General features: G+C 35.9%; 2 protein-coding genes across 14 annotated transcripts in view; one reads left to right on the top strand and one right to left on the bottom strand.

Annotated features, from left to right (window-relative positions):
• Nucleotides 1-4481, top strand: part of PDSS1 (decaprenyl diphosphate synthase subunit 1) — a 37100-nt gene extending 32619 nt beyond the window's left edge. For both annotated transcript variants that reach the window (XM_066280635.1, XM_066280637.1), the window contains exons 10-11: nucleotides 238-318; nucleotides 2764-4481. In XM_066280635.1, coding sequence (XP_066136732.1) covers nucleotides 238-318; nucleotides 2764-2904 — 222 coding nt within the window. In that variant the 3' untranslated portion in view covers nucleotides 2905-4481. The remainder of the gene's footprint in view (nucleotides 1-237; nucleotides 319-2763) is intronic.
• Nucleotides 4160-13326, bottom strand: part of ABI1 (abl interactor 1) — a 124677-nt gene continuing 115510 nt past the window's right edge. For 6 of the 12 annotated variants that reach the window (XM_066280629.1, XM_066280622.1, XM_066280624.1 and 3 more), the window contains 3 exons: nucleotides 12114-12200; nucleotides 7329-7514; nucleotides 4160-5084 (listed from right to left, as the gene is read on the bottom strand). In XM_066280629.1, coding sequence (XP_066136726.1) covers nucleotides 4909-5084; nucleotides 7329-7514; nucleotides 12114-12200 — 449 coding nt within the window. In that variant the 3' untranslated portion in view covers nucleotides 4160-4908. The remainder of the gene's footprint in view (nucleotides 5085-7328; nucleotides 7515-12113; nucleotides 12201-13326) is intronic. The other 6 variants (XM_066280625.1, XM_066280634.1, XM_066280628.1 and 3 more) reach the window with 1 other exon arrangement.

The following is a 13326-nucleotide window of genomic DNA, read 5'->3' as shown; positions in this document are numbered from 1 at the left end:
TCCCCTACTCAGCACTGGAGCAAGGACAGGACAGAACACTAGAGTGAGCACTGCAGCCCAGTCCCTGGGCATGGAAGATGCATGTCCTAGCTCTGCTTCTTAATTGCTACAATTTACTGCCTCTACATCATCTAATCACCTTTTTGTTTTTCCTATTGCTTCCTAGTTTTACAAACTAGTATTAGGATATTTGCTCCTGCCAGGAGCAATAAATAGATTTTCTGTCTTTACGGTTAGTTCCCAGAAATGAATGCCATGATAATGAGGCGGTTCAGTTTGCCAGGAGACGTGGACAGAGCTCGGCAATACGTCCTACAGGTAAGATTGTTTTATTATTTATTTGGTTAGTTATTTTAAGTGAGAGGAGAGAAGATACAGAGACAGACTCCCAGGAGCGCCCAGACCGGGATCCACTGGCTGGGGCCATGCTCACAACCAGCTATTTTTGGCACCTGAGGCCGACGCTCCACAGAGCCATCCTCAGTGCCTGAGGCCAATGTGCTTGAATCAATCAAGCCATGGCTGCAGGAGGAGGGGAGCTGGGGGGGAGCAAATGGTCATTTCTCCTATGCACCCTGACCAGGAATCGAACCTGGGACTCCCACACGCCAGGTTGATGCTCTACGTCTGAGCCATCCAGCCAAGACCAGTAAGATTGTTTTAAAAAGAAAAAAGGCGGCCATGGACTTCTTCCCCCCTGTAGTTGATTGGTTGGTTCAAAGGTGGCCCAGGGTGCTGAGGATAGCTCTGTTGGAGAGCATCAACCTCAGGCACTAAAAATATAGTTTGGTACTCAACCATTGGCCCCAGATGGGGTTGACGGATGGGTCTTGGTTGGGCACGTGCAGGATTCTGCCTGTCTTCCCTCCCCTCACCTTAAAAAAAAAGGAAAAAAGGCAACAGCAGGTCCAATGTGGGAAAGGTTTTTTAACTAAACAAATAACAGTAACAGTAAATTTCAGCTACAAGACCAAGTTTAGCCCATTCTTTTTTTTTTTTTTTTTTTTTTTCCTCTTCATATTTTCTGAAGTAAGAAGTGGGGGAGGCAGAGAGAGACTCCCACATGCATCTGACCAGGATACACCCAGCATGCCCACCAGGGGATGATGCTTTGCCCCTCTGGGGCATTGCTCCATTGCAACCAGAGCCATTCTAGCGCCTGAGGCAGAGGCCATGGAGCCATCCTCAACACCCGGGCCAACTTTCCTCCAATGGAGCCTTGCTGCAGGGGAGGGGGAAGAGAGACATAGAGAGAAAGGAGAAGAGGAGGGGGTGGGAAGCAGATGAATGCTTCTCCTGTGTAGCCTGTCCGGGAATCGAACCCAGGACCTCCACACGCTGAGCCAATGCTCTACCACTGAGCCAACCGGCTAGGGCTAGCGCATTCTTGATTTGACAAAAACTGAAAAAGAAAAACTTGTATAATTAATTTTTCTTCTAGAATTCTTTCTACTGATTCTAATTTAATTGGCCTTTGGATAGGGACTGGACATTAATATTTTTTTGAAAGCTACCCCAGTGATTTTATGTGCACACAGGGTTGACACCCACTGATTTGGTCTCAGTCTCCCCACATCCTTCAGTAGCATGATGCTTCTCCCAGTCACCCACACTTGCTCCAACCTAGTCCAGGCCCTCACCCTTGCGACACGGATAGACTATTACAGCAATCTACGCAGAACTGGTCTTTTTCCTAGTCCATCTTATATAACTGCCATAAAGTGTAACTAAAGATATGTTAACTTAAAAAATTAAACCAACATAGGCAAACTAAACTGTTTAACCATTGGAAGTATAAGCTTATTTCAAATATATTGCCACATATCCTTAGAACTTTCCTGTTGAAGCCAGATTGTTTTGTATATTATCAGTTTTGATGAGCATCTTTTGAGAATGAGCTGTTTGTAAGATCCAAATCCAGTTATTTGGAACCAATAGACCTAGTTAATGACATGGAGCGAGCAAACAATTTTTTAGTAAGCATATATGATCTGAGATCTATAATCAGTGCAGTACTTGAAAGAATTCCAAATAATTACCTTTCAGATATTTTTTAATTTCCAAAAAAACAAAACCCCTCCAAAGGATTCTCTGTTAAGCATCACAGTTTGCTATGGGTTACCACCTTTTTGGGGGGTAATTTGGCAGTAGGAGCAAAAACTCCATATGAAAGGGAGCCATAAAGAAGTTGCCAGGCCTGGGAGAGATTCTGGCTTCAGAAATAGCAGTACTACTGAGTGCTGAAGGGAGTAGTGGAACCAAAGAGAGAAATTAATTGTAGCTCTTATGCAAAACACTGAGGTTCCAGCAAGCTCAGCACAAACACACTTAGAAAGAAATCCTCAGGACTGTCTCTAAACATTTTATCCAAAGACCTCTAAATTCTAGCTCCCTTTTTACCCTAGAGCTCCTAATCACTATCCCCTCATTAAATATGAATGGACAACTAGGGCTTATTTAGTAGGATTAAATAAGCTGATTAAATAGCTGATTAATGTTTGGAATGGAAGAAACTAAGATAAACAGAAACAAAGAGGAAAAACATAATTAGGGGGATTCAAAGCTAACTGCACTCATAAAACAAGAACAGGATAGCATCTTTAAACAACGAAAAGTAGCCTAAAAATAAGTTGGTAGAGGAAGCTAGAGAAACAGAAACATGACTTAGCTGTTAACTAATCTCAAAAATGTTTTAGTTATTGTAACAAAATTGCGAGCTGACCCAGTAGGTAACATGCATCTGATCTGTGTTTTGTATCTCAGAGTGATGGGGTGCAACAGACAACCTACCTCGCCCAGCGATACTGCCAGGAAGCAGTCCGAGAGATCAGCAAGCTTCGACCATCCCCAGAGAGAGATGCCCTCATACATCTCTCAGAAATTGTACTCACAAGAGACAAATGACAAGTCTTTGTTATATCTGGCAGCTATTTTACCAGACTGTGCCTAAAGAATTTTGTCGGATATACTTTGCTTCATGTGCAGATAACCAAAAATCACTTTAAAACATTTCAACCTTCATAATGGGCAGTTCTTTTTATTGGCAAAATTTTTCAGAAAAGTTGTAAAATAATTAAATCATCTGAAACTGTCATTCTGGTCCTGTCAATTCTAATTGAGGTATCTTGATGGTTCTATGTGGTATTGTTTACAATGTTCATATTTACATGTAAAGCCATTACACAAATAAATAATGTTAAAATTCAAAGGGTTTATCTTATTTCACTGTAGGAGTAAATGTCAGAATTGTCAAGTCTATATTTTCAATCAGCACTAGATTTTAACAGTATCCAAAATTTCATATAGAAGAATGGTTTATTATAAAAGACTGTACATAAAATTTAGACGAGTTATATACAGAACATTCCAGTTGAAAAAATGAAATGAAAGCTGATCACTAGTGACATTGAAATCATGTTTAAAATTAACAAGGCTATATGCATATGCAACAGTCACACTGCTATGGTAGCAATGGTCTTTAATTCTCAGAAATAAGTGTCTGTCTTACCATTTACTATGCTGTTAAAAGTCTGTAATGCCCAGTAATACTGTTATTTGAAATTCCAAACAATTCCTCAATACAAAGAAACCCACACTTGAGTGCTCTATGTTAATGTCCTAGGCAATACAGAATTATATACAAGAGAAAACGTCCCTTTAAACCTCCCTTAAATTAAGAGACACACAAAGTGCACGTGTTGCATTTCAATTTTGTCAAAAGACAATACAGGTATATCCCTGTTCACTGATTAATATGTGACCCACCTTTTCCTCAATTTTAAAAATCTTTTTATGTCGCTAGTGCCAAGTAATGGATTAAATAGTACCTATTCAAAAGTCAATGGCAGCCACATCTACAAAACAGTACGTAAAAGATACTTAAATTTCCTTTCATTGAACAACAGTCCACTGGAAAACTGGAGGACTGATAACAGCAATCCTTAAGAATTTTACCTACATAATGTGTATACTTTTACACATTTTCTTAGCTCTGAAAAAAAATTATTTTAGAAAAGCAATTAAGTACATTGACTTGTAAATAACCATCCAAGATTTTTAATCTGCAAAAATCAGTTACTTTTGATCCTGGGAGAGGATGAGATAAGGCTAGAATTTTTTTTTCCAAGTTAATATATATACTAAGAAAACAGAACCATAATTCTGCAATAAATCAGTATATTTTATTTTTTAAAAGCAAATCAGTGAAGTAAAGGACAACCTTTGGTTCACTTATGTATTTATGAATGGAAAAATTTATAATGCAAATTCACGCATTAAAAAACTTAGGTACAAATTACAACATTACAGATAACCCTTTTGTTTGTTTTGTTGCACATGGAAACCTTAGAGACTCAATTCATTTTCAAGAGATTTAAGTAACGAGTGCTCCAAGAAAGTATTACACAAATTGGAAGCATTTTGGATTTTTTAAAGTATATTTCAATACATAAATTTGTATGCATGCTTTAAACAAATAGTTACACTATATTTCAAAAATGAGTCTAAACAAAATGTATGACCAGCACCAGAATTTAAGTTTCTGATTTTAATATTAATCTGACATAGCATTAGTAACCATGCTGCACTGAAACATGTATACAATCTGAATCATGATTTGTTAAATAATATACCCCCATACCCCGAGAATATTTAAGCTGGTCATAAAGTTAACATTGTGTTAAGTAAGTATATAAGCATAATCAGTTATGGACAGGCTATTGTATAAATTGCTGTTTAGCAATATACAAACTGCCTCAAAGATTTATGCTTACAGGTAGACATTCAATTATACCAATAAAACCGCATGTCCTGAAAATATGGGTATATTTTAAGACAATTTTGTTAACCATTAATAGTCCCACAGTATGACTGAGTAATAATAAGAACCTACTTTAAAAGCAAAACAAGTTAATCAGTATAGTGCATGATTGATTCAACATAGTTTCCAGGGAACAGACCAGTCACTCGATTGCAGACTCCTTCATACCAGCCGTCATCATTCTTCTTTATCACATAAATGATTGCACCCTCCATAAATGATAGCTCGTCATCTTTGTCTTTTGTATAATCATATATTGCCACAACTATGGAGAAAAGAGTTGAAATAAGAGTGAGCTATACCCAACATTTAAATGAATTTTAAAATGTAATGCCAATTAAATTTATAGCATAGCAAAACCAACTATTTTTGTAAATATTCTTAGCTCTTCCATCTGTAATTATAGGTATACCACAGCCAACCATGTACCTAAGTCAAGAGCTTGATCTTAGGGCCAAATTGACAATTAGATTTGTAGAAACCACTGATTTCTCTAGTCGGATCTATTTAGGAAAGATCTATGAATTTTAGGTTTTATTAGATATTTCAATTAATTTGTTCAAATATCTACTAAGTACCAACCATATGTAAAACACCATTTTTCAAAATAACTATTGGGCAAAGCTGCACAGCCAATCAGTAAACCAGCTATCTAATTTGAAAATATACATACCTGGAGGTAGTTTAGCCTACTTCACCCAAGGAAAGTATTCATGTAATAGACAGGGCTATGCTCAGAATTTTATAGAATACATACTTTCAAAGACAACAGGGTTTTTATAAGGGGAAATAACCGTAAAGACCCATTAAGATTTAGAACTACTCCCGTATCTGGATTATTTTGAGTTCAAAATATTCACTTTCTTTGCATAGTGTTGTAAGAAAGGAAAGGCATCAGAAATATTACTGGTTTTCTAAACTACTGGTTTGTAAATTACTTATTCCTTCACTCTGCCTTCATAGCATAAAAATTCTGAATTTATATGCAATTTTCTAGTAAATGTGAAGTGGTATGTGATAGGGATTATTTTTTCACTGATTTGCCATCCTGTAGTTCTTCTTAAAATCTAGACTTCTTAAGACATTTAAGATGTTCTGGAACTTGCTTTTCCCGTAACAAAGAGGGCTACTTAACATAATTATTCTGAATTAAGGAATTACAGTAAGGAAGAGACCTGAAGTACTAATCCATGGTATCATCTGCCAAATTAAAACAGGCTCACCAGCTTGAGCATGGGATCATAGACGTGACCCCATGGTTGCTGGCTTGAAGCCCAAGGTCTCTGGCTTGAGAAAGGGGTCACTCGCTCTGCTGTAGCCCTCCCCAGTGAAGACACATACGAGAAAGCAGTCAATGAACAACTAAAGTGCCACAACAAAGAACTGATGCTTGTCATCTCTCTCCCTTACTGTATGTCCCTATCCTTCTCTATATCTCTGTCTGTCACTAAAAATAAATAAATAAATAAATAATAAAAATAAAAGAAAACAGCAAATTTACTTTTAGCCATGTATTAAAATCTTAGGCAGGAGAGAATGGAACAGGTCTCAAGAGCTACAGTTACCTGCTTAAGGTCAGTTAATTGAGGAAAAACAATGGAAGGGAATACATTATATTTCAAATACAATCAAATGTTATCAATTAAATTACAAGCATTTTTCAGAACTCTATACAAATACAGGTTTTTACATAGCATATAATAGGATGAAAAAAGCAAACTCTAAATACATGATTTGTTCCCAGAGTTTCTTAATAATTATAGCAGTTGTCAGGTAAGTTAGGTAAATTTTTTTTTTAATTTTTTTAAATTTTATTTATTCATTTTAGAGAGGAGAGAGAAAGGGAGAAAGAGAGACAGAGAGGGAGAGAGAGAGGAGAGAGAGACAGAGAGAGAAGGTGGGGAGGAGCCAGAAGCATCAACTCCCATATGTGCCTTGACCAGGCAAGCCCAGGGTTTCGAATCAGCGACCTCAGCATTTCCAGGTCGATGCTTTATCCACTGCGCCACCACAGGTCAGGCCAGTTAGGTAAATTTTGACATGAAGAGTTATACATAATTTCATGAAATAAAATCTAGTGATTATCTTCTCTTTTATAAGATCAACTAAAAACCTTAACTGACGCTTTTTTCTCATGATAATCCCAAGATTTTAAAATATTTGAATATGAAAGCTTTCTATTTTTATTATGAGTTTACAAACTGTGTTTTCGATCTTTATTAATTATATGACTAGCAAATCATTTCACTTCCTTTTTGTGTTTTAGTTGTTTCATCTATAAAATGCAGAGAGGCAAGTTAATCTCCAGCTAAGAAACATTATATCATTTGAAAAGCACACCTAACATAATTTAAAATATAAAGAATCCTCTCTTTATACTGGGACCGTATAAGAAATCAGGTTTAACTAAATCATCTTGACTGGTAAAGTTATTCAAAGAGTTGAGAAACACTGGATTAGGTGGTCTTCATAGCTCTTTTATTCCAATTCAATGATGAGTGTACCTTACCTTTCTCAATATAATTCTTGGGGGCCCAAGCAGGATCCCCATCTGCATACGGGTCATTATACTGAACTACTGCAGCTTCCTCATCTTCATAGTCCACCGGAGGCGGGGGTGGTGGAGGTGGGGAGTCGTCAAACATGGGCATGTCATCTGGTGGAGGTGGTGGTGGTGGAGTTGGACTATCAGCAACTAAAAAAAATCAGATAATTAATTTGAATCAGAAACTAGACTAAATGGAAATTCATAAATTAAAAGAATTTAAGGAAGCTTTAATTCATATACAGCATGCACTATAATAAAGCATGCAATGGTTAGAAATAAAAGCATGGTGTGTTAAAGCTTCTACTACTCTTAAGAATAATTTTGCTATAATAAGGTAAAAATAAAGATAAGAAGTACGACAAATTAATGAATGCAAGAGGTTAGGAGACAATATTTCTTTTTGTAAGGACTATAGGAGTAAAGAAGTTTCCTTATTCGAAGGCTCAGGCAGAACAAATGTCACTCTTTAGCTCCTTAAATAAGCCTTATGTCACTTTTGTCATTTGGACTCCAGTAAACATTATGAATAACATTAATGGTTTGATTGCCAGTGACTGTGCACATTCATGTCCCTGATTTTAGCTTTTAGTATCTTTAGTTCCCCAGAAATAAGTCTCCAGTAGATGGACATTTATTTTTGTAGTTAATATAGAAAAAAAAAGGTGGTGGTTTTAGGCCTGCTTCTATGTATATGTTTTCTATTCTATGTAAATTTTAACAAAAGAAAATTCAATTAAAAATTAAATAATTCCAAACTAGTAGAAAATTGTCACTGAACATTTTTTTCAATGTTTGTATTAATGTGGAAAGCAAACTAAAATCTTTGCCTTATTGTTAGTATGGAACAAGGGAAAGACTAGATCCTAAAGATCCATTCTAAGAATACATCCACAACAAAGATTTAAAAATAAAGTATTGTGGTAATTAAAAGAAAAAAAAACATACACCGAAAGTAACTCATATCATGCAAAACAATAAAAACAACTCATACCTCCAATTCTAGGTGGCTGTGCTACATGTCTATGTGTGATTTAAATCATCAAAAGTGTCAATGGGAAAATGTCAGGCTAGGACTGTGTTCACTGAACTATTATGCCACCAGGTAACACATGCTCCAAACATTAAGAAAGTCAAAGCTGGAACACTACTAATTTAAATTTCTTACCCATACATTTCTTTAAAAGTTAAAAATGTGAAAAAAATTTTAATACAAATTGATACAGGAGTTATATCATGTGTGCAGGTTAGAAATTCAGAACACTGATATACTAACTCAAATGCCAATTTCTAAGACAAATTTTATGTGATTACAAAAATAAGTCATAAGGCCCTGGCCAGATGCTCACTTGGTTAGAGCGTCATTTCAATACACCAAGGTACTAGTGGGTTCAATCCTAAGTCAGGGCACATGGAAGACTCAACCAATGAATGCATAAATAAAGTAGAACAAATTGATGTTTCTCTCAAATCAAGAAATTTTTAGCCTGACCAGGTGGTGACACAGTGGATAGAGCGTCGGACTGGAATACGAAGGACCCAGGTTCAAGACCCCGAGGTCGCCAGCTTGAGCACGGGCTCATCTGGTTTGAACAGAGCTTACCAGCTTGGACCCAAGATCGCTGGCTCGAGCAAGGGGTTATTTGGTCTGCTGAAGGCCCGTGGTCAAGGCACATATGAGAAAGCAATCAGTGAACAACTTAAGGTGTCGCAACAAAAAACTGATGATTGATGCTTCTCATCTCTCTCCGTTGCTGTCTGTCTGTCCCTATCTATCCCACTCTCTCTCTCTCTGTAAATAAAAAAATAAAAATTTAAAAAAAAAAGAATTTTTTGACCCTGGCCGGTTCGCTCAGTGGTAGAGCGTCAGCCTGGCGTGCAGAAGTCCCGGGTTCGATTCCCAGCCAGGGCACACAGGAGAGGCGCCCATCTGCTTCTCCACCCCTCCCCCTCTCCTTCCTCTCTGTCTCTCTCTTCCCCTCCCGCAGCCAAGGCTCCATTGGAGCAAAGATGGCCCGGGCGCTGGGGATGGCTCCTTGGCCTCTGCCCCAGGCGCTAGAGTGGCTCTGGTCACAACAGAGCAATGCCCCGGAGGGGCCGAGCGTCGCCCCCTGGTGGGCGTGCCAGGTGGATCCCGGTCGGGCGCATGCGGGAGTCTGTCTGTCTCTCCCCGTTTCTAGCTTCAGAAAAATACAAAAAAAAAAAAAAAAAAAAAAAGAATTTTTTAAAAAGCAGTCATAATCTGTAATACACGTTTCAAACTTTTTCCCAACCTATTTGGAATATTGGGCTGAGAATAGATGGAGGGGATCAAAATTTAAAACATTTGCAGATAATAGCCCTATTTCCACTTCAATTCTGTGAATTTCTATTTTATCCTCCTGAGAAATAAAAAAGGCTATTATAAAAGAAAAAAAGTCCTGTGGTGATGCTCACTCTGATAGGTTTGCAATTTATTTTTTCTTTGAATGCTGGGATCTATTTTATTTTTGCCTATAAGTAACTCTTAAAACTTTCCATTATTATTGAGAAAAGAAAATGGGTGGGAATCAATCCCAATGTCCAAGAGCCATAGCTCCCATCCTTAATTTGGCTTAATTTATAAATTATAGTTTGCCTGAATCCCTAAACTGCATATACTCTAGATTTATACGTAACTTACTAGTTTAATGTTTTCATTCAATTGTCTTTATGACACACTACTGTGAATCTACATTGGCTTATCTTCAAACTATACACACAGGGACAGGAGTCTGCTCAATCTGTCTATGTGTAATACTTTATCTAGTACCCTGTGTGATTTCAAAAATGCTTTCTGATGTTAATCCTAAACACACAAGTAACTTTTTTAGAGGCTCATGTCTTAAACTTGAAACACATTTATTAGTAAGTTAACTGCTACATGCATTCATTATCATAAACTTTGAGATGGTGGAACTCTATTTAAGAAACTTAAGTATCTAAGGGAAGAACACAAAAAAACTTGTACTTCATAAAACACTTAAGATACTGATGATACACAGTTTCTCATCAATTTTCTTAATATGCTTTCAAAGAAAATAAACTGCTCACAAAAATTAGAGGATATTTCAAAAATGAATATGAAGCGATAAAATATCCCCTAAGTTTTATGAGTAGTATACATAGCAAATAAAGCTGGACATTCTGCAGTACCAGAAGAATTACGACTGACTCAAGTTTATCTATTTGGTGAAAAGAACTAAATAGTATCATGGGCATCTTTAGCAAAAATCAGGCATGCCTAAAATGATGGACATTAAATATGAATTTCTATTTAAAGTTACCAAAGAACTATTCAATGAGCTTTGGACCCACTAAATGGATGTTCATTTAGGTTATTTTTAAATAGTTTTGAAAAATTCTTAGTTGTACGGTAGTTCAAAAAGTTTAACTGGCTTAGTTTTAAAACAATTACAGCATTAAAGACCAGCCATTTACTCTTATTTTTAAAAAGATTCATGTATTTTTATATGTTTAAACACAGAGTTTTCAAACAAATTTCAAGGCTGGTTTACACTCAGAAATTTCAGTATTTTGGAACTATAATGTTTTATAAAAAATCCATTAAATCACACATTTCTTACAGGTAGGGCCTTTGTCCTAGACTATTTGTATTCTTCCCAAAGACTAGCACATAACACTAAATGAACAAATATTTGGAAGAAGGCAGGAAACAGGTAGAATAATACAAAAGGGTCAGCAAAAGCTAAATGGAATTGGCCATAATGTAATCTCCTAGAAGATTGGTTATTCAAGGCGGTTACCCATTTGTTCAAACCATTCTGAGATTTATTTGGATGGTGATGGTCCCAAATAAATTACTTCTAGACCACCTTACCATCTTAATCTCAACAACTACTTTGGCATAATAAAGTTCTGTGATAGTGGTATTCTTCATTTTGCCAAGTAGCATTCACTATGATCATGTAACTAGGACTATATATCTAGAACCTTAATCAGGCAGCAATATAAACTTGCTATCCTAATTAAATCCACTTATTTGAAAGAATTTCAAAAACTCTCTCATCTTCCTTCCAGCAGACCTAAGAAATATAACAGATTTGCATACTCCTAAACCATCCTCATGGGTCTGCATGTAGCTAGCCAAACCATGAGGTGGGCTCTGTGATTATCACTCATACAAGTGTATATCATGGATGTAACTTACTTATTCTTGCAGAATCATTCTTAGTCTAACAATAAATCTTTATCTAGGTTAAAAATTATTCATGTATCAAAATCTAAGGCTACAAAGTTTTCTCTAAAAAATTTTTTGTAACTAAAGGGAGGGGGGGAACTGTCCCAATTACATAATAAATTTAGCCTTACAGTGTAACAATCATTATCTTGATGAATTTGGGGACAAATGAATACAAAATGCTTCCTTCTAATTCCCCTAATAATTATTTGAAGCTAGTGGCTTCCACCTAATTAAAATTTTTGTTTGATTCTTTTTTAACAATCCGCAAATATCCAGATTTCATGTTTTATATCCTGTAAATACATAAGAAAGTTGCAGTTTTGAAATTTATATAGGTCAGTAATCATGCACACAAGAGAAAAAAACTGAAGACCGTGCTCTTCAGTCTCAGTAACATATCTGCACCTACTTTCAAGATAAGATTAGCTTCTCAATAAGAGTAAGGAAAATGATGACTCATCAGCCATGCATGCTATATATAAGGCGACAGCCTCTACCCTTGGATAGCTCAGTTTTTCCAAACTTACTGTTTTCCTGCACCCTGGCCACGAAGCCTGTGAGAGGTATCTGTGGAGTCAACTGAGGCATAGGTGGAGGGGGTGGAGCAATAGAAACTGATAGCAACAATACAGTATGGGGGAAGTACGACAGATAAAGGAAAGAAAAGGAAACAAACAAAAAAGCAGAAGTCAGTTACAAGGACCACAAACATAAGTATGCAAAGAACAGTCTGCAAATGAAACAAAACAAAACAAAAACAAAACAAAACAAAAACCTGCAGAACGTTCAAGTTCATTACATACTAGAAAACCTAAAGCTGAGTTGTGCATAGCCAACTAGTTAATTTTATTAAAAAATACATTTAATTTTATACTAAATGTTATGTTGTTTGGGAAAGAGTTAAATTTACCCTCACGTTGACCTTTATGCAATGAAAATTTCAAATTCTAAGATTTAAAAAAAATAGCAGTGAAATGCTGATAGAGGTTTATAGGATATTGTATCTTTGCCTTATTTACAGGTTGGTCTAGTTTAGGGTAATGTAAATTAGAACCCAAATAAATAAAACAAAATATTATTAAAAAGCTATTTACTCCATATATAAACAATTACATTAATCACAGTTTCCTTTAAAGACAATTCTATATATAAATTTACACACAGTTCTCCAGGAAAAAACTTTGTTTGTAAAACAAGGTTATTATTACTCTTTAAAGTTGATAATTTTAAAGACATCACTCCTAAATATACTAGAGAATAAGAGTGCTCCATATACCATGTTAATATTGTTGAGTTTTAGGGAATAAGATATCTCAAAAGTGACCTTTCTTTTTATCACTATTCTCATAAAGGAAACCTGATCTAACAATTGTTTAAAATATGCAATTACTTGCATTTAAGTAATTTCTATCAAATCATTGAGTAGATGGAAATATCTTCCAAATTCTTTCTGGAGAGGACATAATTTATGTGGGCAGGATATGGATTAAAAGATTAACCCACTAAAAACAAATATATATATATGGTTACCACTCTGTCTCACTTTACCAAGACAGTAATTGCTAAAGATTGCTCAAAAAAGTCAATAGGAATGGATCACAAAATTCCGTTTACTGGTAGTCACGAGAAGGGACATTAAATTGACAGAGAAAAACAATTTATTGGTTCCCAAGGGTCAAGCAATCAAAAGACTGCTTCAATTATTCCAATTAACAAATTTTGTTGGAATGCATAAAAATG

The sequence above is a fragment of the Saccopteryx bilineata genome, chromosome 5, assembly GCF_036850765.1.
Source record: "Saccopteryx bilineata isolate mSacBil1 chromosome 5, mSacBil1_pri_phased_curated, whole genome shotgun sequence".
NCBI classification, from domain to species: Eukaryota; Metazoa; Chordata; class Mammalia; order Chiroptera; family Emballonuridae; genus Saccopteryx; species Saccopteryx bilineata.
This window is presented reverse-complemented; position numbering and strand designations above follow the sequence as displayed.